General features: G+C 41.8%; 1 protein-coding gene across 1 annotated transcript; it reads right to left on the reverse strand.

Moving 5' to 3' along the window:
• Nucleotides 1–687: 687 nt before the first annotated feature.
• LOC106582096 (motile sperm domain-containing protein 2) lies at nucleotides 688–27,765 on the reverse strand. Its single transcript, XM_014164839.3, has 15 exons — nucleotides 27,486–27,765; nucleotides 27,325–27,382; nucleotides 26,473–26,625; nucleotides 25,347–25,433; nucleotides 24,999–25,153; nucleotides 23,489–23,549; nucleotides 23,211–23,249; nucleotides 22,959–23,083; nucleotides 22,532–22,702; nucleotides 12,142–12,263; nucleotides 6,735–6,828; nucleotides 6,413–6,509; nucleotides 5,528–5,657; nucleotides 5,144–5,252; nucleotides 688–1,300 (listed from the first exon to the last, which is right to left on the reverse strand). The coding sequence occupies exons 1-15, from the start codon at nucleotides 27,516–27,518 to the stop codon at nucleotides 1,157–1,159; spliced, it is 1,578 nt and encodes a 525-aa protein (XP_014020314.1). The 5' UTR covers nucleotides 27,519–27,765; the 3' UTR covers nucleotides 688–1,156.
• Nucleotides 27,766–27,919: the final 154 nt, after the last annotated feature.

Genomic DNA, 27,919 nt, shown 5'->3' on the forward strand with positions numbered 1-27,919 from the left:
GGCTGGGCCTGGCTCACAAGTGGGTGGGCCTATGCGCTCACAAGCCCATCCATGGCTGCACACCAGCCCAGTGATGGGAAATCCATAGATTAGGGCCTAATGAGTTTATTTCAATTGACTGATTTCCTTATATGAACTGTAACTCAGCAAAATCCTTGAAATTGCTGCATTTATATTTTTGTTCATTATAATATTCTAAGTGTGATCCCCCTGCACTGGCTCTGTGGTTGACTGCTCTGTGCTGAATCTTGTTATAGATACCCAGCCTTCCCACTGAGCTCTGTGGGTTCTGCCATTTCCCCATCCACACCAGTAATTGCCTGGTATTTTTAGGTTTACCAGCGTAGGGTGATTAAAACAAATGGAGGGAGATAGCACAGATAGAGATCTCCCTAGGCTCCCCAGGGGTAAGTGGGGAGAGGTTTGGCGAGGTCACACACTGCTATTTTTTCAATTAGGCACCCCTGCATTGATGAGGCTTTTATCAAAGAGGGAGGGTGGCAAGGCTGGATCACCGACACTGTTATACTGTTGATGTACAATTAGGGTCAAAAGAGAGAAGTTTGAGGCCTGCTTCAGGACTGAGATGGTTATCTACTGTATCAGGGTGGAGAAGCTCATGTTGGGTGGTGCCTTGTACATGCCAGACACTTATTTTAGCCATTTTATAAGCCAAACAAATTGCAATTGGTTTAAAGAAAAAGCGCACGTTTATTCTTGACCTGATATTTTTATACTGTATATTTAAAATGAAATGTTCATTAGGATCAGAAAAATTAACTAAATCTCCTTCGTCATGTTACATATTACAAATTGAAATAATGAATATGTTACATATTGTAATAAATATACTTAATTTATAATTCCATGATTAGTAACAAAAATACGTTATTGATTTCATTTCGCGGTATCGAGAGTCTTTAGCTACGGTACCTCTCACAACGCCAAGGAGACTATGACGAATCTCTCTGGGCAACTGACTGACAACTCCACATGTCCCTAGTTCACTGCTACATAATAAAGCGTTCCTCCATTTCATGACGACAGACCTTGTAGAGAAGAGAGTCTGCCTTTGTTATTTTTTTTATCACCAAGTCCAATACCAGCCCTGTCTGTTGGTTTAGCTTTAAGCTGCTGTAGACAAGGTTTATTCAAGTCAGGAAGCCCCAGGAAGGTGGTAGAGAGTCAGGAAGCTGAACATCATGACGACCAGCACCAGACCAATCAGGACCTGCTGGACCCACAGACACTGGTCCAGCTTCTGCTCCAGCCTGGCGTTGCACACCATCACACGCATCAGCTGCAGAGGAGAGCATTTGATTACTTCATCTTACTAATTTATTCACTTTTCAGTCTCCCATATCAATTTGACACTACTAAAATGTTTCAGAAAACTACGCAATTCACCATAATTATAACCCCATGGCTCTAATTGTGTAATAAAAGATATATATATATAATCCAAGGGGGGTGTAGACTTTCTGTAGGCACTGCATATTAACCAATGTATTTACTGTACTTGAACTTGATTTACTTCTTATAGAATCCAAGGGGGGTATATATATATATATTACATTATATTGTGTTACAAAGTGAAATTAAAATGGATGTAATTGTCATTTTTTGTCAACGATCTATACAAAATATTCTAGAATATCAAAGTGGAAAAAAATTCTAACATTTAAAGATGAATGAAAAATAAAAAACAAAAATACCTTGATTAGATAAGCATTTACCCCCCCCCCCAACATGCTGACCACACCGCTCGCGTTACATGCGTGAGCATTTCAAAATAAATGTACACATACATGTTATTCAATCATTTCATCCAAACTGCTCGCGAGTTTCTGCATAACCAGGCGTTAAAATATAACTCCAAGTCCCACCTCTCCCATCTCCTCATTGGTGTTTAGGAGCATATACCCACGTGGGTGATTGAAAGATGAAGTGAGGTCCACACTCCAGTCCAGTTGCTGGTGGTAATGCACCTTAAAGTTGGTTGCCAACTGCCATATAAAGTCCAAAGAAGAAGAAGCCTTAAGGAGGAGAGATTACTAGAAACAAACTCAGTTTACCCTTTTATCTGTGGATTAATTTTCGGAGTAGAGGACCTTGTGCATTTCAGGTAAAATAACATCCAAATGTTTATATCCCAGGACATAATTAGCTACCAACAGCAAGCTAGCTAGTTAAATTGCCATGAATGTTTCATGTGTGTCGACCAGTCCCAGAATTAATATAGTTGGTTCAGAGTTCGTTTTGATATTTCAACCTCCGTCTCCTGATCGTGTCTGGTGTGGATGGACAAAATCAACATGTGTGCGATTTAGTCAGTATGTGCTTCATTACATGTTAGAAACACCTTTGGCAGCGATAACAGCTGTAAGTCTCCTGGGGTAAGTCTTAAAATAACTTTTCACACCTGTATTGTGCAATATTTCCCCATTATTATTTTCAAAATTCTTCAAGCTCTGTCAAGGTGTTAGGGACCATGGCTAGACAGCCATTTTCAATTCTTGGCATATATTTAACAGATTTAAGTAAAAACTGTAACTTGGCCACTCACGAACATTCACTGAGCAACTCCAGTGTAGATTTTTTCTTCTGATGTGGGTTATCCTGTTGGGGGTAGGGGGCAGTATTGACACGGCCGGATAAAAAACGTACCCGATTTAATCTGGTTACTACTCCTGCCCAGTAACTAGAATATGCATATAATTATTGGCTTTGGATAGAAAACACCCTAAAGTTTCTAAAACTGTTTGAATGGTGTCTGTGAGTATAACAGAACTCATATGGCAGGCAAAAACCTGAGAGGATTCTATATGGGAAGTGGCCTGTCTGACAAGTTGTTGTTCATCTTGGCTCTTTTTATTGAAGACTGAGGATCTTTGCTATAACGTGACACTTCCTACGGCTCCCATAGGCTCTCAGAGCCCGGGAAAAAGCTGAATGATATCGAGGCAGCCTCTGGCTGAAACACATTATCGCTTTTGGCAAGTGGCCGATCAGAGTACTATGGGCTTAGGCGCATGCCCGAGTCGACCCCATGCTTTATTTTCTTTCGTCTGTTTACCTAAATGCAGATTCCCGGTGGGAATATTATCGCTTTTTTACGAGAAAAATTGCATAAAAATGGATTTTAAACAGCGGTTGACATGCTTCGAAGTACGGTAATGGAATATTTAGAATTTTTTTGTCACGAAATGCGCCATGCTCGTCACCCTTCTTTACCCTTTCGGATAGTGTCTTGAACGCACGAACAAAACGCCGCTATTTGCATATAACGATGGATTATTTGGGACCAAACCAACATTTGTTATTGAAGTAGAAGTCCTGGGAGTGCATTCTGATGAAGAACACCAAAGGTAATAACATTTTTCTTATAGTAAATCTGACTTTGGTGAGTGCTAAACTTGCTGGGTGTCTAAATAGCTAGCCCTGTGATGCCGGGCTATCTACTTAGAATATTGCAAAATGTGCTTTCACCGAAAAGCTATTTTAAAAATCGGACATATCGAGTGCATAGAGGAGTTCTGTATCTATAATTCTTAAAATAATTGTTATGCTTTTTGTGAACGTTTATCGTGAGTAATTTAGTAAACTCACCGGAAGTTTGCGGGGGGTATGCTAGTTCTGAACGTCACATGCTAATGTAAAAAGCTGTTTTTTTATATAAATATGAACTTTATTGAACAAAACATGCATGTATTGTATAACATAATGTCCTAGGTGTGTCATCTGATGAAGATCATCAAAGGTTAGTGCTGCATTTAGCTGTCTTCTGGGTTTTTGTGACATTATATGCTAGCTTGAAAAATGGGTGTCTGATTATTTCTGTCTGGGTACTCTGCTGACATAATCTAATGTTTTGCTTTCGTTGTAAAGCCTTTTTGAAATCGGACAGTGTGGTTAGATTAACGAGAGTCTTGTCTTTAAAATGGTGTAAAATAGTCATATGTTTGAGAAATTGAAGTAATAGCATTTCTAAGGTATTTGAATAACGCGCCACAGGATTCCACTGGCTGTGTCGTAGGTGGGACGATTTCGTCCCGCCGGCCCTAGAGAAGTTATTGTCCTGCTGGAAGGTGAATTCCTCTCCCAGTGTCTGGTGTAAAGCAGACTGAAGCAGGTTTTCCTCTAGGATTTTGCCTGTGCTTAGCTCCATCCCGTTTCTTTTCATCCTGAAAAGCTCCCCAGTCCTTAACGATTACAAGCATACCCATAACATGATGCAGCCACCACCATGCTAGAAAATAAGGAGGTAGTTACTTAGTGACGTGTTGGATTTGCCCCAAACATACAGCTCTGCATTTATGCCAAAAAGTTCATTCCTTTGCCGTGTTTTTTTGCAGTATTACTTTAGTGCCTTGTTGCATGTTTTGGAATATATATTCTGTATAATTGTATTCTTCTTTTCACTCTGTCATTTAGGTTATTATTTTGGAGTCTACACAATAATGGTACATCCTCAGTTCTCCCATCACAGCCATTGAACTCTGTAGCTGTTTTAAAGTCACCAATAGCCTCATGGTAACATCCCTGAGCAGTTTAATTCCTGTCCTGCAGCTCAGGTCAGAAGACGACTGCCTCTTTGATGTGTCTGGGTGGTTTAATACATCATCCACAGCATAATTATTAACTTGACCATGCTTAAATATGTATTTAATGTCTGATTTGTTATTGTTACCCATCTACCAATCACTGCTCTTCTTTATGAGGCTTTCGAAAAGCTCTCTGGTCTTTATAGTTGAATCTGTGCTTGAAATTCAACACTTGACTGAGGGACCTTACATATGCTGTATGTTTGCGTGACAGGGGAAGTCATTCAACCCCTATAAAGTCCATATAACTTATTATGTAATTTGTTAAGCCACATTTTACTTCTGAACTAATTTAGGGAGGGTGAATACTTATGCAACAACTATATTTTAGTTATTACATTTTATTACTTGTCACTTTGACATTAGAGTATTTTGTGTAGATCAATTCCTTTTTTTTTTATACAATTAAATCTATTTCAATCCCACTTTGTAATGCAACAAAATGTGAAAAAAGTTCAAGGGGGTGTAGATTTTCTATAGGCACTGTATAGGTTAATAAGTTATTGTGGGTGGAGGTGTATATTCCAATCAGAGTTCACCGTTGTGTGCAGGTCTGGGTGGCCATTGGCTCCTCCTTCCACAGGGTTGTCACATCCACTCGGATAGCTCAGAATGGGCTTTGTGCTCTCCAGGACGTGACATCGTAATCTACAGGAAGGACAGGACACAGTCATGTCAGAAAGGGCCGGAGAGAGGGGATTATTAGCCTGCTAGGTCACTGACATTCACTAGCCATGGTGAGGCAATCTGTGATGTACACTGCAAGACCACAATGGGTTAAGTCAATCAAAGTTATCTTGAGGTCATTATAGATTTTGATAGTGGCATATCAAATGACTACCTGCCCCTTGAATGAACTGGTAATAAAAACGTATTCACATATTCCCATTCCCGTCCATGATGAGACATTGATGGTGATGTACCTGTGATCCATGATCTTGGTTTTGGGCACGTCCTTCCAGAACTGAGCGAGCTCTGGTGATCCAGCACCAGCGTTCTGCTCCATCTCAGCAGCCATGACCAAGAAGCGGTCCTGCAGAGACGCCTGGTAGCCTGCACAAACACATCCAGGGCACTCGTTCTCTCATTGAACTCTGAATGATATTTAATCTCTGTATATTGTTCAGTTTATGTATCTAGAGTCCTACATATGGATGGGATCACCCCACTGCTATCAGCATCAAAGTCTCAGATATAGAAGTGAAAGAGCTGACTCATTTACAGATACAGTGAGGGTTCTTATCCACTAGAGCTAAGTGAACAAGATGGAAGCGATAGATGGCGGCTCCCAAACATGTAATTAATGAGTTTCAAAGTTAAAACCCAGAGAGAGAGAAGAAAACCCTCAAACTTTGGAATAGTGCCAGAATTCAAATCTTCAAAAAACCCATGTCTAGTACATCACAAACCATGATTGACATGTCCATGCTTGAAGGCCTCAGAACTTCTTATCAGCCAAGTCCCTGCATCCCAACTCAATGTTGGTCTCAAGTGATTGAGGTAAAAACATTGACCTTAGGGGTTTCAGCCTTCCAGGAGAGTACTGAGAGTGGCTCAATAAACTTTATTCACCCTCTGTTAGATTTCTGAAGTCTCGGTTTAGGGGAAGATAAGAGATTATTATTTTATCACTCTTAAAATATGCATGTCGGGCAAAAGAAAGCTGCACTCTGTCAGCACTTCCCAAAGTGAATAGACTGGACCTTTTGATTATTCTGAAGTTTCTGCAGAAGCATTTGGAAACATTCAAAGGACGAAGTAGGTAAGAGGAGGAGAGACAGTGCAGAGAGATAAGATCAGTACTCTACCGCCATGTAAAGACACCACTATATCCACAGACGCGCCCGGTTCACAGCTGCTGTTGCTGGGCTTCACTCTGTACTTCTCAGGTGCTGTGGTTCGTACCTGTAGAGGGACACACACACACTCAGGTCAGCTTGGAGACTGACAACACCAGCGTGTACTTTGTGTGTGTATCACACACACACACACACACACACACACACACACACACACACACACACACACACACACACACACACACACACACACACACACACACACACACACACACACACACACACACACACACACACACACACACACACACACACACACACACACACACACCTTGAAGGCCACTTGATTCTTGGACACATTATCGAGGATGATAAGACACTTCCTCTCCGACTCTTTGTTGCCAAAACTCAGCTCCTCAGCTGGACTGGAAGAAAGAAAGAGAAAAGACGTCACATTTTACAGAAGAAACAGCACATGAAGAGAAGGTTGCTACGACTGAATTTGTGGCTAACTAAATAAATGAATGTATTTTTCTTTAAGCCAATGGCCACAATGGCTATCTGGGTGTTCAAAACAAGCCAATACATCTGTTAAAAGTGGATAGCAACAGCAGCTTGCTTTACAGCGTGCTGTTGTTGTTCCTCTCTGTGACATCTTAGCTTTATCAATCTTTTTGACTAAGCTTCGTGAGCTTAGATGAAGATGTTGCTTCCTGAGAGTGATTTTAGTATGATTACCCAGGGACGTGTAACTTCCTTTAGCTTCTGTTAGTTTCTGTTGTTACAAATTTACTAAACAGCTGCTGTACCACCATCTACCTCAATATTATTAGCTAACACATGGCAGATTATGTCCATCTGTACAGGCATGAATAAACAAAAAGCCTTGTATCCTACAGAGATGCTGAAACCGGTGTGTGTGTGCCATTTATCAGAATTATATTATTCTCTCAACATAAGGAGAGCTTTGATTGACGTCAACATGTTCTTTAGCATATTTTTAAAGGGGGTTCTTTCCAGAGAAATAGCGCCTGACTATGTTCCTCTGGGCCAAACCCTCAGTCTCTGATGTGCTGTGTCTCCTCCTGACCCATATGGAGCTGTCTGTCAGGCTCCTGGGTACTAGGCTGCCTCTAGCCTAGCTGAACCCATTTATGGGGAACATGGAGAATTACACCACATTATTATCCAGGTTTAGGGTGAAAACATCTGGCCTCAAAGCTGTGAAATCCAGAGCAGCAGTGCAAAAAATCCATGGCCTGAGAAATTAGCCACAAGGTGCTCTGGTTCGCTCTTCAACACTCAGCACCCCCCCTCCCCTGACCCCCCCCCCCACCAGACTGCTTAAACAGGCTCAGGTTTAAGGGATTATTCTGTAATTGGATAATTCAGCCTCAGTGAACACTTCTCCACACAGCAGTGCTGTGGAATCCTGATGGCCTGCTACAGTACCTACTGAAAACTCAGTGAAATGGCTAACAAGATTCAAATCCCTGTCTAGCGCATATAATCAAATCAAATTTAATTTGTCACATGCGCCGAACACAACAGGTGTAGACCTTACCCTGAAATGCTTACTTATAAGCCATTAAACAACAATGCAGTTAAGAAAAAACATCTACTAAATAAACTAAAGTAAAAAAATAAAAGAGTAACAATAAAATAACAAGGCTATATACAGGGGTTACCGGTACCGAGTCAATGTGTGTGGGTACAGGTTAGTCGAGGTAATTTAGGTAATATGTACATGTAGGTAAGGGTAAAGTGACCATGCATAGATAGATAATAAACAGCGAGTAGCAGCAGTGTAAAAAAATGCAAACAGTCCGGGTAGCCATTTGATTAGCTGTACAGCTGTCTTATGGCTTGTGGGTAGAAGCTGTTAAGGAGCTTTTGGACCTAGACTTGGTGCTCCAGTACCGCTTGCCGTGCAGTAGCAGAGAGAACAGTCTATGACTAGGGTGACTGGAGTCTGGCAATTTTTAAGGCCTTCCTCTGACACCGCCTGGTATAGAGGTCCTGGATGGCAGGAAGCTTGGCCCCAGTGATGTACTGGGCCGTACGCACTACCCTCTGTAGCGCCTTGCTGTCGGAGGCCGAGCAGTTGCCATACCAAGTGTGATGCAAACAGTCAGAATAGTCTTGATGTTGCAGCTCAATACATTTTTCAGGATCTGGGGACCCATGCCAAATCTTTTCAGTCTCCTGAGGGTGAATTGGCATTGTTGTGCCCTCTTCACGACAACGTCTTGGTGTGTTTGAACCATGATAGTTCGTTGGTGATGTGGACACCAAGCAACTTGAAGCTCTCAACCTGCTCCACTACAGCCCCGTCGATGAGAATGGGGGCGTGCTCGGCCCTCCTTTTCCTGTAGTCCACGATCATCTCCTTTGTCTTGATCACATTGAGGGAGAGGTTGTTGTCCTGGCACCACACTGCCAGGTCTCTGACCTCCTCCCTACAGGCTGTCTCATCGTTTTCGGTGATTAGACCTACCACCGTTGTGTCGTCGGCAAACTTAATGATGTGGAGTCGTGCTTGGCCACGCAATCATGGGTGAATAGGGAGTACAGGAGGGGACTAAGCACACGTCCCTGAGGGGCCCCCGTGTTGAGGATCAGTGTGGCAGATGTGTTGTTGCCTACCCTTACCACCTGGGAACAGCCTGTCAGGAATTCCAGGATCAAGTTGCAGAGGTAGGTGTTTAGTTCCAGGGTCCTTAGCTTAGTGATGAACTACAAACTACAATGTAGAAAATAGTAAAAACCCTTGAATGAGTGCCCAAACCTTTGACTGCTACTGTAGGTATTACAGACTCGGCCAGGGACAGGTTGAAAATGTCATTTAGCTCATCTGGTAGGCTTGTGTCATTGGTCAGCTGGCGTCTGGGCTTCTCTTTGTAGTCCGTAATAGTTTGTTAGCCCTGCCGCATCCAACCAGCGTCGGAGCCAGGAGAGTAGGATTCAATCTTAGTCCTGTATTTACGCTTTGCCTGTGATGGTTCCTCTGAGGGCATAGCGGGACTTCTTATAAGCGTCCAGGTAAGAGTCCCGCTCCTTGAAAGCAGCAGCTTTACCCTTTAGCTCAGTGCAGATGTTGCCTGTAATCCATGGCTTCTGGTTGGGGTATGTACGTAGGTCACTGTGGAAACAAGGTCATCAAATTTATTGATGAAGCCGGGTGACTGATATGGTATACTCTCTAGTCTTCCCTGTGGCTCAGTTGGTAGAGCATGGTGTTTGCAACGCCAGCATGGTGTGTGCAACGCCAGGGTTGTGGGTTCGATTCCCACGGGGGGCCAGTACAATTTGTATTTATTTTTTAAATGCACGAAATGAAATGAAATGTATGCATTCACTACTGTAAGTCGCTCTGGATAAGAGCGTCTGCTAAATGACTAAAATGTAAATGTAATACTCCTCAATGCCATTGGATGAGTCCCGGAACATATTCCAGTCTGTCCTAGCAAAACAGTTCTGTAGCACAGCATCCGCATCATCTGACCACTTCCGTATTGAGCGAGTCACTGGTACTTCCTGCTTTAGTTTTTACAGGAGGATAGAATTATGGTCAGATTTGCCAAATGGAGGGCGAGCTTTGTACACGTCTCTGTGTGTGGAGTTTTTTCCCCCTCATTGCACATGTACTATAACTTGCTGGTAGAAATTAGGTAAAACTGATTTAAGTTTCCCTGCATTAAAAGACCCCGGCCACTAGGAGCGCCACCTCTGGATGAGCATTTTCTTGTTTTCTTATGGCTTTATACAGTTCGTTGAATGCGGTCTTAGTGCCAGCATCGGTTTGTGGTGGTAAATAGACAGCTACGAAAAATATAGTTAAACTCTCTCGGTAAATAGTGTGGTCTACAGCTTACCATGAGATACTCTACCTCAGGCTAGCAAAACTTTGAAACTTCCATAATACTTGATTTCGCACACCAGCTGTTATTGACAAATAGACACAGACCACCACCCCTTGTCTTACCGGAGGCAGCTGTTCTGTCGTCGTTCATCCATGACTCGGTGAAACTTAAGATATTACAGTTTTTAAATGTCCCGTTGGTAGGATAGTCTTGAACGGAGCTCATCCAGTTTATTCTCCAATGATTGCACACTGACCAATAGGACGGATGGTAGAGGTGGGTTACCCACTCGCCAACAAATTCTCACAAGGCACCCGGACCTGCATCCCCTGTATTGGCATCTTCTCTTCATGCAAATGGCGGGGATTTGGGCCTGGTCGGGTATCTGGAGTATATCCTTTGCATCTGACTCGTTAAAGAAAAAGATCTTTGTCCAGTTCGAGGTGAGTAATAGCTGTTCTGATATTCAGAAGCTATTTTCGGTCATAAGAGACGGTGGAAGAAACATTATGTACAAAATAAGTTACAAACAACGTGAAAAAACACACAAAATAGCACAATTGGTTAAGAGCCTGTAAAACAGCAGCCATCTCTTCCGGCGCCATTCTTTAAAGTCTCTCATTGTACATTCCATAGGGTACGGCTCCTCTAAACAGATTGTTCCAACTCCCTTCTTCTCCACATCCTCCTGTATTTATTCTTTGCCCCAGTAAAGTGTTGAGGAGCACAGCGCTCCCCTGAGCCCGGAATGACTCTCTAGACTCCAAGAAACCTTTTGACAAACATATTCTGAAGATCAAAGCCTCCCCTCTCATGCCCCTCCCCTCTCAGTGCGTTCTGCCTTCCTCGTGGTCTCACTGGAATCAGGACTAACACAGCTCAGAGACACAATTGCATCTAATACGTAGCCCTGACCTGTCAAATCTCACATCAAAGAGTCAGCTCTCCAAAAAACTGAACTCGACAGAAATGACTTGGGAAAAGAGGAATGATCTGCTTTGACATCAAAATAGCCATCAATGGAGATAGCTCACAAGTACTGTACCTGAAGTCAACCTCAACTTAACAACAGCACCCCATACAGGTAACCTTAAGTCAACAAATTCTTATAAAATGATTAGGAAAGATAAAGTTCTTTCAAATAAAATAGAACAGTGCCGCTCTATAATCAACCTCAAGATAAATGATACATTAGCTTCAACACAAAAGAGTACAATTAGGTAACAGAATGACCTTGAACTATGTTTTGCACAAAAAAGTGTCCCTCGATCACTAATGCAACATTCATTTAGCCATCCAATTTGCATGATGGGGACTACTGGCTGCTCCTTGGTCAATATGGGAATTAATCGTCAGTATGATCAATCAATGAATTCCAATGAATATCACAGCACAGTAATTAACTGCACCAACTGATTTCCACGCAATGCACCATTGATCGCAGGCATCCTTTTTTCTGTTCAGATACTACAAGATCAATCGATCCGTCCAGGTGCAAACATATCGATATCTATCTCGAGGCTTGAGTGTCAAAAACACATTCATCCTAAACTCTACAACCCATTCAAATCCTGCCCATGTGGATATGGATTAGCTACAGCTTAGTCACTGTGCTACCAGTCCTGCTATTCTTTAAGCGTTGAGTGCAGCTGAGAGATGCTGAATTCCAAATCAAACCCTAGTCCCTCCTGACTTTCTAGAAACTCTTGTATACCTGCAACTATTGGATAAACAATATGGTGAAAATTCCACCCAGAAGGCAAGGTGAAAGAATGACCATATTGCATATACATTTTCAATCCTTTCTTAGTTACAGGAGTGCCTAGCGAGTAAGGGTTGATTTGATATTCAGCAAGAGAAGACTGCATTGAATACCTGACGTTTAGAAGAGGGCCCTTGAATGTGGTCAGTGGCTTCCTAGCTCCCTTCGTACGACAGTCTCCTTTGTCGTTGTCATCCAGCTTCAGACTGCTCAGACTCTCCTCAGAGAAATACACCTGAAACAAGACAACAGTTTATCATTCATCAGTTCATCATTCTAAGTGCTTTGTTTGGAGAGGTGTTCTAAAAAGATACATATTCTCGTTAAGTAACCTTTGTTCATTTCTAAATAATACTATTAAATGCTTAACTATAGTCATCCAGAAGCGGCGTTCCTAGTGGCCGGGGACTTCAATGCAGGCAAACAAATCCGTTTTACCTCATTTCTACCAGCATGTCACATGTGCAACCAGAGGAAAAAATATATAAAAATAATATACACACACACACACACACACACACACACACACACACACACACACACACACACACACACACACACACAGTGGATATAAAAAGTCTACACACCCCTGTTAAAATGCCAGGTTTTTGTGATGTAAAAGAATGAGACAAAGATAAATCATGTCAGAACTTTTTCTACTGTTAATGTGACCTATAATGTGAACAATTCAATTGAAAAACAAACAGAAATCTTCGAGGGGGAAAAAATGAAAAATAAAAACCTTACAATAACCTGGTTGCATAAGTGTGCACACCCTCTTATAACTGGGGATGTGGCTGTGTTCAGAATTAACCAATCACATTCAAACTCATGTTAAATAGAAGTCATTACACACCTGCCATCATTTAAAGTGACTGATTAATCACAAATAAAGTTCAGCTAGTAGGAGTTTCCTGACATTTTCTTAGTTGCATCTCAGAGCAAAAGCCATGGTCCGCAGAGAGCTTCCAAAGCATCAGAGGGATCTCATTGTTGAAAGATATCAGTCAGGAGAAGGGTACAAAAGAATTTCCAAAGCATTACATATACCATGGAACACAGTGAAGACAGTCATCATCAAGTGGAGAAAATATGGCACCACAGAGACATTACCAAGAACTGGACGTACCTCCAAAATGTATGAAAAGACGAGAAGAAAATTGGTCAGGGAGGCTTCCAAGAGGCCTACAGCAACATTAAAGGAACTGCAGGAATTTCTGGCAAGTACTGGCTGTGTGCTACATGTGACAACAATCTCCAGTATTCTTCATATGAATGGGCTATGGGGTAGGGTGGCAAGACGGAAGCCTTGTCTTACAATGAAAAACATCCAAGCCCGGCTGAAGTTTGCAAAAACAAACATCAAGTCCCCCAAAAGCACGTGGGAATGTGTTATGGTCTGATGAAACCAAGGTTGAACTTTTTGGCCATAATTCCAAAAGGTATGTTTGGCGCAAAAACAACACTGCACAACACCCAAAGAACAACATACCCACAGTGAAGCATGGTGGTGGCAGCATCATGCTTTGGGGCTGTTTTTCTTCAGCTGGAACCGGGGCCTTAGTCAGGGTGGAGGGAATTATGAACAGTTCCAAATACCAGGCAATTTTGGCACAAAACCTTCAGGCGTCCGTTAGAGAGCTGAAGATGAAGAGGAAGTTCACCTTTCAGCACGACAACGACCCAAAGCACACATCCAAATCCACGAAAGCATGGCTTCACCAGAAGAAGATTAACGTTTTGGAATGGCCCAGCCAGAGCCCAGACCTGAATCCAATTGAACATCTCTGGGGTGATCTGAAGAGGGCTGTGCACAGGAGATGTCCTCGCAATCTGACAGATTTGGAGTGCTTTTGCAAAGAAGAGTGGGCTAATATTGCCACATTAAGATGTGCCATGCTAATAGACTCCTACCCAAAAAAGACTGAGTGCTGTAATAAAATCAAAAGGTGCTTCAACAAAGTATTAGTTTAAGGGTGTGTACACTTATGCAACCAGGTTATTGTGAGTTTTTTATTTTTCCCCCTCAAAGATTTCAGTTTGTTCTTCAATTGAATTGTTCACATTATAGGTCACATTAAAGGTGTAAAAAGTTCTGACATGATTTGTCGTTGTCTCATTCTTTTACATCACAAAAACCTGGCATTTTAACAGGGGTGTGTAGACTTTTTAAATCCACTGTGTGTGTGTGTGTGTGTGTGTGTGTGTATGTGTGTATGTGTATATATATATATATATATATTTTTTTTTAAGCAACTCTAGACTACATTTACTCTACACACAGAGACGCATACAAAGCTCTCCCTACCCTCCATTTGGCAAATCTGACCACAATTATATCCTCCTGATTCCTGCTTACAAGCAAAAACTAAAGCAGGAAGTACCAGTGAATCACTCAATACGGAAGTGGTCAGATGATGCGGATGCTACGCTAGAGGACTGTTTTGCTAGAACAGACTGGAATATGTTCCAGGATTCATCCAATGGCATTGAGGAGTATACCACCTCAGTCACCGGCTTCATCAATAGGTGCATCGACAATGTCGTCCCCACAGTGACCCTACGTACATATCCCAACCAGAAGCCATGGATTACAGGTAACATCCGCACCAAGCTAAAAGCTAGAGTTGCCGCTTTTAAGGAGCGGGACACTAATCCGGACTCTACTAAGAAATTCCGCTATGTCCTCAGACGAACCATCAAACAGGCAAAGCGTCAATACAGGACTAAGATTGAATCTTACTACACCGGCTCTGACACTTGTCGGATGTGGCAGGTCTTGAAAACTATTACGGACTACAAAGGGAAACCCAGACGCGAGCTGCCTAATGATGCGAGCCTACCAGACGAGCTAAATGCCTTTGATGCTCGCTTCGAGGTAAGTAACACTGAATCATGCATGAGAGCACCAGCTGTTCCAGACGACTGTGTGATCACGCTCTCCGTAGCCAATGTGAGCAAGACCTTTAAACAGATCAACATTCAAAGCCACGAGGCCAGACGGATTACCAGGATTTGTACTCAAAGCATGTGCGGACCAACTGGCAAGTGTCTTCACTGACATTTTCAACCTCTCCCTGATCGAGTCTGTAATACCTACATTTTTCAAATAGACCACCATAGTCCCTGAGCCCAAGAAAGCAAAGGTAACTGGCCTAAAAGGACTTCTGCTCCGTAGCACTCACGTCTGTAGCCATGAAGTGCTTTGAAAGGCTGGTCATGGCTCACATCAACACCATCATGCCAGAAACCCTAGACCCACTCCAATTCGCATACCGCCCCAACAGATCCACAGATGACACATCTCAATCGCACTCCACACTGCCCTTTCCCACCTGGACAAAAGGAACACCTATGTGAGAATGTTGTTCATTGACTTCAGCGCAGCATTCAAAACCATAGTGCCCATAAAGTTCATCAATAAGCTAAGGACCCTGGGACTAAACACCTGCCTCTGCAACTGGATCCTGGACTTCCTGACGGGCCCCCCCCAGGTGGTAAGGGTAGGCAACAACACATCTGCCACGCTGATCCTCAACACTGGAGCCCTTCAGGGGTGCATGCACAGTACCGTCCTGTACTCGCTGTTCACCCATGACTGCGTGGCCAAGCATGAATCCAACACCATCATTAAGTTTGCCGACCACACAACGGTGGTAGGCCTGATCACCGACAATGATGAGACCGCCTATAGAGAGGAGGTCAAAGACCTGGCAGTGTGGTGCCAGCATAACAACCTGTCCCTCAATGTGAGCAAGACAAAAGGAGCTGGTCATGGACTATAGGAAAAGGAGGGCTGAACAGGCCCCCATTAACATCGACAGGGCTCAAGTGGAGCGGGTCGAGAGTTAAGTTCCTTGGTGTCCACATCACCAACGAACTATCATGGTAAAACACACCAAGACAGTTGTGAAGAGGGCACGACAACACCTTTTCCCCCTCAGGAGACTGAAAAGATTTGGCATGGGTCCCCAGGTTCTGAAAAATGTCTTGAGCTGCACCATCGAGAGCATCATGACCGGTTGCAGCACCGCCTAGTATGGCAGCTGCTCGGCCTCCAACCGCAAGGCGCTACAGAGGATAGTGTGTGGGGCCAAGTTTCCTGACATCGAGGACCTATATACTAGGCGTGTCAGAGGAAGGCCCAAAAAATTGTCAAAGACTCCAGTCACACTGTTCTCTCTGCTACCACACGGCAAGAGGTACCGGAGCACCAAGTCTAGCACCAAAAGGCTCCTTAACATCTTCTACCCCCAAGCCATAAGAGTGCTGAACAATTAATCAAATGGTCACCCGGACTGCTGCTACTGGCTGTTTATTATATATGCATAGTCACTTTACAAATTACCTCAACTAACCTGTACCTCCACACATTGACTAGGTACCGGTACCCCCTGTATATAGCCTCGTTATTGTTAGGTCATTTTCTTGGTGTTACTTTTTGATTTGATTAGATTTTTGTATTTAATTTTATTTTGTGATTTTTTTTGTACAACTATTTATTTAACTGCATTATTGGTTAAGGGCTTGTAAGTATGCATTACACGGTAAGGTCTACACCGGTTGTATTCAGCAAATCTGACAAATAAAATTTGATTTATTTCAAAGTATATCAGTTAAATACATTTTGGGACTGTGTGTGAGACGGGTCATTTCATTTCCTAAATAAACACATCAATCCCCATGACAACCCCTGAACCTTGTTCACAGTATAGTGAGGCAACAAGAAGAGGAACCCTACAAGCACATGTCCTGTGAGAACACATGGTCCCATGACAATGGCTAGTCAGCACTTTCACTTCAATAAACAAACTTTCGCCCACATCCAACTCCCTCCCTCCCTCATACACCCACCCACACAATGAGTTCACGAGACCACAGAACAGCCGATATAAACACGTGGTTTGTTCAACTTTGGCAGAAAGTTATGGAAAGAAGTGAAAGGTCAGTTGTGGTGGGACGAGCGTCATTTGGCCTCTATAGTATATTACCAAGGCCAGTCCCACAGCTTGAGTGAGCCAGATGGGAGATAGGGAGAGGGGGAGTGCAGCAGGAGGGAGAGGGGGAGTGCAGCAGGAGAGAGAAGATGTGATAGGATGGGAGAGTTGGAGGAGAGGTGACTGGGGTGTGCCTGTGATCCGTGTACAAGCACTAATGAGTCAGATGGGGAGTGTGTCTTCTACTGTGATAAGCAACACACACACACACCCCCACCAGGCCGCTGCGACACACACAGATGACACAATAAAGACATCAAGAGACGCTTTGAGCTGCTTCTGAAATGTCTATTTTTATTCAGTGTTCAAATCAAGTGCAATACACAACAGGGATTAATTAGCTACTGTTGAAATGTACATGGGCATAACTGACTGGCAGAGACTGATTTGTTGATTAAATAAAAAACTACAGCATTTCCGTTGATTAAATAGACTATCAAATAATTGCATTAAGAGTTACAATCATAACTAAATAAATTGTTAATCAAACAGTGAAAAACAAAATGTTCAGTTTATCATTCTGGTTAATCAAAACCAGGATCAAAATACTATGACCTACCGTTATTGATCACCAGCCCCGAGAGTTAAAATGTTTCTTTTACACAACGTTTTCACCAAACATCTTGCAAGGTAAGCTTCAATTTGGTCTGTGTTTGAGCTATAGCTACATGGGGGGTATCAAATGAATCCTTAGGTTGGTAGGAACAAATATAGCCTATTGTCAATGTTATCTGATGATGTATGACTTAATGGCAACATTGAATGTCTACCGAGTGACTAGATCTTTGCGCACGAAAAATATGATGAAAAGACTTCAATATCCCACGTATGTCCCCCGACACCACCACAATGTTTGAGAGAGGTTGGTGTTGTAGAAATGTCATTTTTATAGTGAACAATAACTTTTAGGCACATCCAGTGTGGAAAAACAGTGCAATTACCACATTCGGACACTTTGGAGAGAAGGACACTTGAATGTACCCTGGATACCCCATTACACCACCACAATGTTTGAGCAAGGTTGATATGGTAGAAATTGTGTTTTTAGACTGAAAAAATTGCATTTAGGGATTGCAAATATGTAATAGAACTGGTATTATCTAATTTACAGACATGTGCCACTGTGGGAAGGTTTAGGGACACTTGGAAACGTCCCGAGACCACACCTGACACCACTTACTAAAACATCTGCCCATTTCTAGTTGTTAGGTCTATCAATCTCTGATTTTTTCTGATATTGTTCACATGTTGTGGAAGCCACCTGATGTGTTTCCATCTCTGTGCATCAATGATTCACGTATAGCTCGTCAATGAAAGATCACTTTCAAAATAAAATGTTATTTTGTGTGTACTTGATCTTGTGTTTTCTGAACTATGTAACTACTATCTATCTTCTGATCATTTCCTCACAATCTTACAGATTACTTCTTTCCAAATATACCAAGTGTTGGCATGTCAGAATCATGTAATTACACATGAATAGCAGTTACTTTTGGGTATCTCTATTTAGGTGGAAATCTACATTTTGCCATTACATCTAAGATTAATCCTACTGGCTAAAATGAGAAATCACCCAAAAAATGACGTAGGGTCAAGAACAAACATTTAGAAATGAAAAAGGACCGTCTTGCCACTCCACTACGCAAGCTGGAGTGAATAAGGCTGACCTAGGCAGCAGATACAATATGAAATCCATACATCCAGAAATGTCTAAGAAATGTAGCCCGTATGAAATTCTTGTTTTGATAACATGATTTGTAGGCAGCGTCCCCAAGCAGACCGTGGAATGACTGTCCGATGATCTGTGCACAGTTTTTGAAATGTTATTCATCTGGATTTCGCCTATCGAGAGGATTAAATGCATAGAAATATAATGAATTAAACGGACAAGTCATTGACTTGAATGGGGACTCCTATATGATAGCCGAATCCGGATAAATAACTTTTGAAAGACGGGGCCCTGGAGTGGTTATTGACAGTAAGGCACAATACAGATGATTTTTGAAAAGGTGCTCTCTCGTCGTTTGAAAAGGTGTCGATACACAGAGGTAGGTCTTGCAATTACAGGTATATCTGTCATAAGGTAAGTGCAAATATGCTAACATAGGAGTGGTAAAAATACCAAAAACTTTAGTGCTGGTGGTAGTATGACTGTAGAATTATCTTTCTCTAGTATTATAAACATTGAGTACATTCATCATTATAATACAGTAGATAAGCTCATTTGAACTGAACACAACAGTAATGATACAATAGAGTATGGTTTTGGATTAAAAAGGTCAGTACAATACATTTAGGCATGTATACACTTGGCACACTTGCTTTCTTTTCACTACAGAAAAACAATTTCCCTAATGTTACATTATGTAAGATAAAACACTCAAGTTGGATAAAATATCACCATGCTATAAAGCTGGTCACTGGGACAGGCATCAAGGTCGGAAAACTTTTCTTCTTTTATGATGCAGTATTGTGAGTAATGCATCTTATAGCCTACTTGATTGGCTATGAATCTCTTCAAAAACGTAATCAAATTTCAAATCATCTCACCGAGTCCGAAAAGTGCAACACATTGTAGGGGTCAAATTTGAAATGTTTTATCCAGGTCCATTTTGGATTCAATCAAAGGCTGAATGAGTCGATGATGGTGATTAGATGGCGAGGGTGGGGTACTCACACATTCTACATGAGTAAAACCCTCAGACTGCAGAACTCTCCAGGACTCAGTACTTCTGCTGGTGAGGCTAAGAGCATACAATGGCTTACCAAAACCAGCCCTTGGTTCAAAACAGAGAGAAAGGCAATTAGCTGATCGCTCTGGGATGCTACTGTATCAACACTGTTGAGACACACAGGTATTGATTGAGGAGGCAGGACAATGTTTATGTAGAGAGGAGTAGCAGAACATGATCATGACGGCAGAATGTGTGCAGACAGACAAACTGTAACCAATGGATATCATGATTGGAGTTAGGACCCTAACCTTAATCACAGCAAACCAAGAGATTAGCCTATAGCCTAAGTAAATTGTTAGTCAGAGTCAACAAAGACCATTGTGCTCACTCGCGTGTATAGAGGGACTCATTCACATACCACTCGATCACACATCGGCCTACACACAAAACCACACACAGACTGGATAAGGCTCAGGTTTTGGTTTGCCAAACTGATTTATTATAATCTATTACAAGACATCCCCTGATCATGCCAAAGAACTACCCAGGCTGAACCTGAACCATACACCAACCATACCATTCCCTCTGGGGCTGCGCAAGGCAGGCTGACCCTCCCTGACCATAAATACATAGCTACACTCCAATGCCACAGCAGAGTGTGTAGCCTGACTCCAGGTCTGTATGTTAAAACACCGTCAGCAGGCCATTCCAAGGAAAGGGTTTGGGAGGGAATTATTGGTCCTTGCTATCGGGGATTCTTGGGACATCCCTACCCCACTGAAGTTGAAATGTAACATTTTTATGATTAGGTAAGGGTTATGGTTAAAGTTAGGGTAGGTGATAAGGTTAGGGTTTAGGGTTGGGATGTCCCAAGGATTTTGGACAGCCCTAACTATGTTGATTTACCGACTCATTTGCATATGTCCATTTGTAAATCTAAATCTGTTGTGCATGACTAATGTGGTCTTCATTTACAATGGGAGCTTTGACGTTTTAGGCTCCAGGCGCTTAAGAGGCTCATGCGAGCAGCTTTGCGACGCGTAGCTGCCGGGGCCACTCTGGAGCATAGGTCTGTGTATCTGTGTGTACGCACGTGTGTGTGTGTGTGTGTGTGTGTGTGTGTGTGTGTGTGTGTGTGTGTGTGTGTGTGTGTATATGTACAGAGTCCCCTGTGAGCTACAACAGTGGTGCAGGTTTAAATGTAGGGTTGGTGGCATCCAGATTGTCATACCGTTCCTGTACCATACCAGGGTATACTGTATTACCGGAAGTGCACACAAGGGCCGCAATAAAAAAATGTTTTTAAAATATATAATATATATTTTTTAAATCATACCATCGGTATTTCTAAATTCCCACAGTATACGGCACATTGCACAAGCCTAATTAAAGGCTCAACAGAAGTCTGCTTTGACACAGCACAGTCACAGCATAGCCATAGCGACCCATTGTCTGACAATGTAGAGACAACGCAGCCCTCTGCCAGGAATACAGGACACATAGCTAGTGCAGCTACACCCAGAGAGCTACATCAATAAACACCCAACACTTCACAGCACTACCACCCAGTTGACATTACACTAAAGAATATGAAACAGGTAGATCTACTCATACAGGCTAGTCTTCATATGACAGAAATGACAGTAGCCTATATCATAGGCTACAATGTGTGTTTGTTTTGCTTGTCACACAAAGTAGAGGCTAAATCAATTGTGCTGTGGATGAACAGTGAAGACCCCAAGGGACGAGAAAGAGGGGAATGTGTGCAGCATATGCCAGTAATGATGTGCTGACTGTTGCTAGGGTACAGCAGCCTAACGACAGCAGAGAGCACTAGATGGTGGAGGTGTGTTAAAGCCTAAAGCTGCAGGTTGTCTCTGTGATGGGCCTTGGGTGCACGGGGGCCGGCCGGCAACAAAACCATTAGCGGTAACACAAAAGAAAGAAAGTAGGCCCCGCGGGTGTATTCTGGGAACTGCTTTAAACACTGCTGTGAAGTCAGGTAAGCCGAATGACGCATGTGGGAAAAAACGGTCTCCACCGCAGCTAGGAAGAGCTTCTTTGACGGCAGTCAGACTTGACACCTTCTCAATAGCCTGATGAGAGGAGCCATGGGTTGAGTGAGGGAGACTGAGGTAGACCCAGAGAGTGGGACTGCGATGTGTGGGTACAGTCAGTCAGTCGACAGGAAGGATTAAGCTGCAGCTGGAGACATGGGAAGTCACCTTGACCGAGACAATGAGGAGGAGCTTAACAGCTGCCAAATCAGGGCATTAGCTCCTCAACCATTCACAGCTGTCTCCACAGAGGACCCTGATTACATACTGTTATCTCACACTAAACGTTGAGAAATGAAAGGGTCTGGGAGTAAAACGGCACATCAAAGTGAGGAGTAACTCGACTGAACTTCTTCTAACGTCTTATTTGACTGCCGAGTGTGGACAGGGTGTGCTTAATGGTAATTCGAGCTAATGATGAAGATAAAATCTGTCTGCTGTTTCTAAGAGAACCCCATGCAGGGTTAAACCGTCAGTAATCAATTTTAGCTCACTGCAAATACTAACTAAATTCACTCTACTGTTAATGAGTAATAGCAGCAGCCATTATCAGATTTAATGGCAGGCTACCTTAGAAACATGACAACATCTTGTACTAATTCTAAAAATCTAATGGATAAGTAAGACTATTTAAGCCAGATTAGCAGTTTATATGCAGCCACAGCGTGAATATACAATGTATCTGTGCGTGTTGTTGTCTTCCTTGCTGTACCTACATTTAGAGAGGAGGACAGAAAATACCAGAGTTGATAAATAAAAGGGGAGGCTTTGTACCTTTTTGGGTTTGACAGCGACCTCGGAGCTAAAGCTTGACTCCAACTCCTTGCCCTCTGATTCGCCCTCCTTGCTCTCATTGTCATCCTCGCTGACGATTGGTCCGTTCTCACAGGTGGGTGTTTGGAAGTCATCATCAGGAAGGGGAGGATAGCTGTATTTGAAGGGGTCCTGGAATGAAGTCAGAGATAGTATTAAGTCAACCATCCGAAGTAATGTGATAATGGCCAAATATTGATTAGTCACAGGCTAGGCACATTTTCCCATGAAAAGTGAGCGGAGGAATAGAGGAAAAACCTGTAAAATGTTGACATTTGAAAATGGGAATTCATCAGATGAGATAGTAAGATGAAAATGTATGCAGCCAGGTAGATCAATGGACAGCGTCACTGCCATCTTCAGTGAGTTAAATACTGCAGGTACATACCGTTCCACCCATGTGAAGAGGGAGGTACTCAGGGTCAATAAACATCTGGATCTCATTTTTGGATGCAAACTTGAGCTTGCTGATGGCTTCTGGACCCAACCATGTCTTCACAATCTTCCATGCGGCTGAAAAAAATAATAAAAAAGTGTCCCGGCTACGAAATCCAAACTACGATTTGATTATCATAAAGACTGGTTCCTTATGGGTACTAACATTTCTATAGCAAATATTTTGAATAACTACATGACTCACCATTCATGATCCATGGCATGTCAACAATGATCATTTTGGCTGAAATGACAAGATAAAACCATATCTGAGAGGTAAAATGTAATTGACAAGCTTGTAGCATTATCCACAACACAGAATCATATGATGCCATGTGTGTTGTTTTAAAGCCATTTATTAAAACTAATTTCACACAATGCATGTCAATGATAATACTAATTATGTAGACCATCTGTGTCATACAAAGTTGATCGATCAACCTGTGAATGAAATCCATATTGTTACACTTTTTACATACTTACATAGAAACTTTGGATAATACACTTTGAAGCAATTAATGATATACTTCACAAAATCCATGTCCTGAAAAAGGAAAAAAAGTAAATGAACACGACTCAGAAAGTACAGTGCTATACAGCCTCAAAGCAGGCTTTGACTAGCAAAGACGTTTTATGGGTTTTCAATAAGGAAATTGTTTGCTCAGCCTAAGATATTTACTGCCGCAAGCTGTGCAATGACCCAAATCACCACCATTGAAACTTTGTCACAAGTTCTACTGAACAGAGCTGTAGCCAATCCATTTCATACTTTCAAACACCTTCCCTCAACTCAATCATATCAAATATAATTCATGCACCCCATGAAACACCATAACTAAGGCAAAGGCTAGTCTACTTGCATTGCGCTGATTGTATTAATCACAGTATTTGCTGACACATTGCAGTTTCGTTGTTTACTATATGATTGAGGAATCTTGATTAAAAGGTTGTATAAAGTCGCTCTCCATAACAAGCCTTGGCTGCGATAACTACGGACAGCTTGGAAACTCAAAGGTTTCCTTTTCGTGTGTGTAAATGTGTTCTCTAAACAAACCAATGCTATCTGTCCTGAGTCTCCTGAAACAAGGACAAAGGTTGAATTCATACACACACACGAGACTACCGGTATCTAAAACTCTCCACAGTCAGTTGAATGGATTACAGCTACCTTAAAAGCCTCCTTCATGAGAATTCACTCAGTCATGTTTTCATTACCATATTGGCCTATTATCGTCAGACAACACTATCAATCTAGTCATACCCTTAGGAGGAGCCTGTCTAGATCCCATCCCCTACAGACACATTTTTTTAAAGTTAATGAGATAACACTGGCTAGGCCTGTTCCAGTCCACACAGTGGGCTATTTCAGAAAACTTCATTAAGACTGCTTCCCAAACTGATCTACTAATCCACACATTTCATATTTGGGTTTTGTGAAGCTATTTATTCTCTCTCTGGCTCGTGTGTGTTTAATTGGTGCATGTCTCCAGGAGAGAGTTTGGCCTGTAAAGCAAGCTAGCTGACTGAGAGGAGAGTGCCTGCTGGGAGGCTCCGACAGACAAAGTCAGTCTATGGATTAGGTAGTCAGTCGATTTGGATTGACCAAACGGATTTAAAGGTCACTTTAATCTCCAACGTGCTAAGCATTGAAGAGCATCAATCCCTCCAAGTCCCTGGCTCAAACAGCAAGCAAATTTAGGATGCTCACCAGGGCTTCAAATGACACTCATAACCACACACAGAGTTAGGCCACATCTTTTTGAAAAGGGGGCAAACATGTTTAATTATGAGGACAAAAATTAACAAAAATAAAGCCCGCCTTTAACCTATGTAGAGTGGATCAACAGTGATATTGGTTGAAACCAGAGCTATTGATGTAATGTAGCAATGGATGAAATTACAGTGATTCTTCAAACACTATCAAATAATAAGGGCAGATGACAAATACAAGAAACGACTACAATGTTAATCATACAGGTAAGTGTCCACTCACGATATTGCTGATCCCTGAATCAGCCATGTCGAACACAACAGTCAGTGGCATCCCTGGCTCTCTCTTAGCATAGCGCTCCAGCCAGAAGGCAACATACTTCTTCTTGTCCATGATGGTCTTTGCATCCTTGGTATGTAGCTTGACTTTGAACCAGACTGAAAACAAAGAAAAAGGTATTGCATTCAATAACCTCAAAATATGTGACAAACATATTATAGAACATTATAGAACAATGACTGAACATTTTTTGTATCCTTTTGTAGGGCATATCAATATTGTGTCAGTGAGCAATTATTAGAGAAATCAATTATACATATGGTACCGTATGAGCATATTGAATCAACATACAGAGCTTGTTGCCTTCCTTGTCATAGCCGTGGAGGAAGACAGCCCCCGTCTCAAACATCCACTTGGGAATGCTGCTCTCAGTGAGATCTGAAATAAGACAAAACTTTCTTGGCCAAAAATCTAATAGAGCATTCAATAAGAATGTTTCATAATAGGAACAATTACTGGCCAAAATAATTATCTTAAAAACCAAAGTATTCCTAACTCCTCTCTTCTATTCAAGACTGACAAAACATGTCAACAAGTGACAATAACTCATATCAGAAGTTGTAAATCCAATTTCTGCATGACACCGATTTAACAAACTGACTGTTGTCCTGGATTAAAACCCTGTAATTGCATGACTAAAATGCAGCAATTTACCAGTGAAGCTTATAGAAGATTGTCTCCGGCTTGTACGGATGGACTATGAAGCCTTTCTCTGAGAGAAAGCCAAGAATCTATCCCACATTGGCACACAAAAACAGCTACTGGTGAATCGTCACAGTGTGGTGACATTGATAGGCCTACATAAAAATGCTCTTTATAACTTGCCTGTATTTGAATATAGTTAGGACACTACTTTAGCAGAGTGTAGAATGTGTGCTGTTCCTGTTTTCTACACTCAACCTTAAAAGAAGAAGTTTACTTTTTACAACCAAATCTCTATTTGATGCAAATGGCATGTTATAAAAGGGTCCAGACACTTCTTTTGTAATTTAACTTGGTTTTGAGAAACCTACCACCCTTGCAGTATGGGGGCCACAGATTAACATGAACAAAGGCTCCAAAAACACCCAAATATGTCCTTTTAGAAACAGCAAAGCTCTCAGTATAGTGATGCAGGTCTTTAGATGTTGTACACATGAAAGTGTTCCAAACAGTTGTATACAATGCTAAATTCCATTTTGTTGCGACTCAATCCCACCATGTCTAACAAACAGATTATCTGTCGGCATTTATAAAATTGTACCGAAACTTCCATCACAGATTTGTTTTATAATGGTATGACTTTACTCGCATAAATACTGTGGATGGAAACGTGGTTATTGACAGTGTCACTACTTTCCCCTTCTTTAATCCCTGAAAATAAGGACACCTGCAGTGGAATTTTAGGAGAGGTTAAAAATGTGCCTAGTCTCCTCACCATTCAAACCAAATTCTTTCCTCCACAGGAAACTATCGTCAATCATTTTCACGGCATCGTCCACAGAGTATTGTCGCCATGTCAGGTATGCCTCCACCAGAGCGTCATCCTTCTGTAGCCTGTCTACATCTCTGGAGTCATATTTCTCAGATTCTGTGAGGGATAGAGAAATTCACAATTTATATTACTCATATATAAAACTGAATACCTACTCCAAAAACACACCTATGAGTTTGTTGCTTCTAAACTTTTACGACAAGACCCTACCATAGAGTGCAGAGAGCAATTAGCCTACTTCAGCTACCTCATTTACTAAATGTAGCTGTATAGGAAACAAGTGTTCTTTCAAAGAGGGATTGGTCTTTCAAGAACGCTTATCAGGGGACTGAAAGGTATAGTATAGCCTTCACTTCAAGTAGGCTACTCAAAATAACAGGTTTTTCTATTACAAAAAAACAAGTTTACATTATAATCATGGTGTGAACACAGACAAGTCACTGCCAGTAGCCAAACAAATATTCATTCATCAATGAATTAATGTATCAGAACAATCTGTCAGAAACTGTATAGGTATGATGATGATTACTATGATAATTATTATTTACAAGTGGCACATGTGAACATATGGCAACAGGTTACTATTTCAAAAGTATGATCTGTTCTCAGTCAAATAGGTAACGTTAGCGAGCTAAGTAAACTAGATTGATGGACTGAAATCGAACAGCGCATAGCTTTCTGGCTTTTAGCTAACTAGTTAGCGAATGATGTCAGCCGTTACAGTAGCTAGATTATGGGGTGTTGTGTCAAATGTTATTTTGTTGCTAGCTAACTGGACTGTTAACAGGCACTTACCTTGGACGTACTCATTCTTGAACTTCTGTTTTGTCTCCTCAATTTTCTTCTCAATGTCCTGTTGTAAGAGAGATAAGTTTGCCATGTGTAATGTTAATTAATATTTTCATAACAAATAGCCAAAATATTTGTATTCTTGCTAAAATGAGCTGGTGTGCTACCTGCTCTGATTCGAGCTGCCCAACTTCCGCCATGTTCAAGTGACTCTGTTCAAGTGACTGCTTCTGTGGTGGCTACATGGAAGTTGATAGATGAATCAGTACTACCCACTGATATACAATATATGTTGCCATTTTTACTCTTGGCTAGCTCGTCAAATATATAGATAAATATATGATATCTCAGGTCCATTTATGCAAATGTAAAGAACATTGCATGGATTTATTCAAGCGTCTTCAACGTAAGCATGGATGACAAAGCACGTAAACAATAGTTTATCCTTGGTGCTTTCAAGACAACAGGGAATTCGGAAAAAACAAAGTCAAATCATGACGTCAGGTCGGAAAATCGGAGCTCCAGAGATTCCGCGTTGGATGACCCGACGATATTTCCCAGTCGGAGCTCGTTTTTTCTCCAGGGTTCCTAGTAGTTATGA

Source organism: Salmo salar, chromosome 21, assembly GCF_965601325.2.
Source record: "Salmo salar chromosome 21, fSalSal1, whole genome shotgun sequence".
NCBI classification, from domain to species: Eukaryota; Metazoa; Chordata; class Actinopteri; order Salmoniformes; family Salmonidae; genus Salmo; species Salmo salar.

Excerpts from the sequence above, each read along its gene's own strand:
- LOC106582096 (XM_014164839.3), bottom strand. The coding sequence starts at position 27,518 with ATGGCGGAAGTTGGGCAGCTCGAATCAGAGCAG. Across the intron at positions 6,829-12,141 it reads GGCCCTCTTCTAAACGTCAG|TCCAGCTGAGGAGCTGAGTT; the intron begins GTATTCAATGCA and ends TCTTTCTTCCAG. Across the intron at positions 1,301-5,143 it reads ACCCAGACCTGCACACAACG|CTGATGCGTGTGATGGTGTG; the intron begins GTGAACTCTGAT and ends TCTCCTCTGCAG.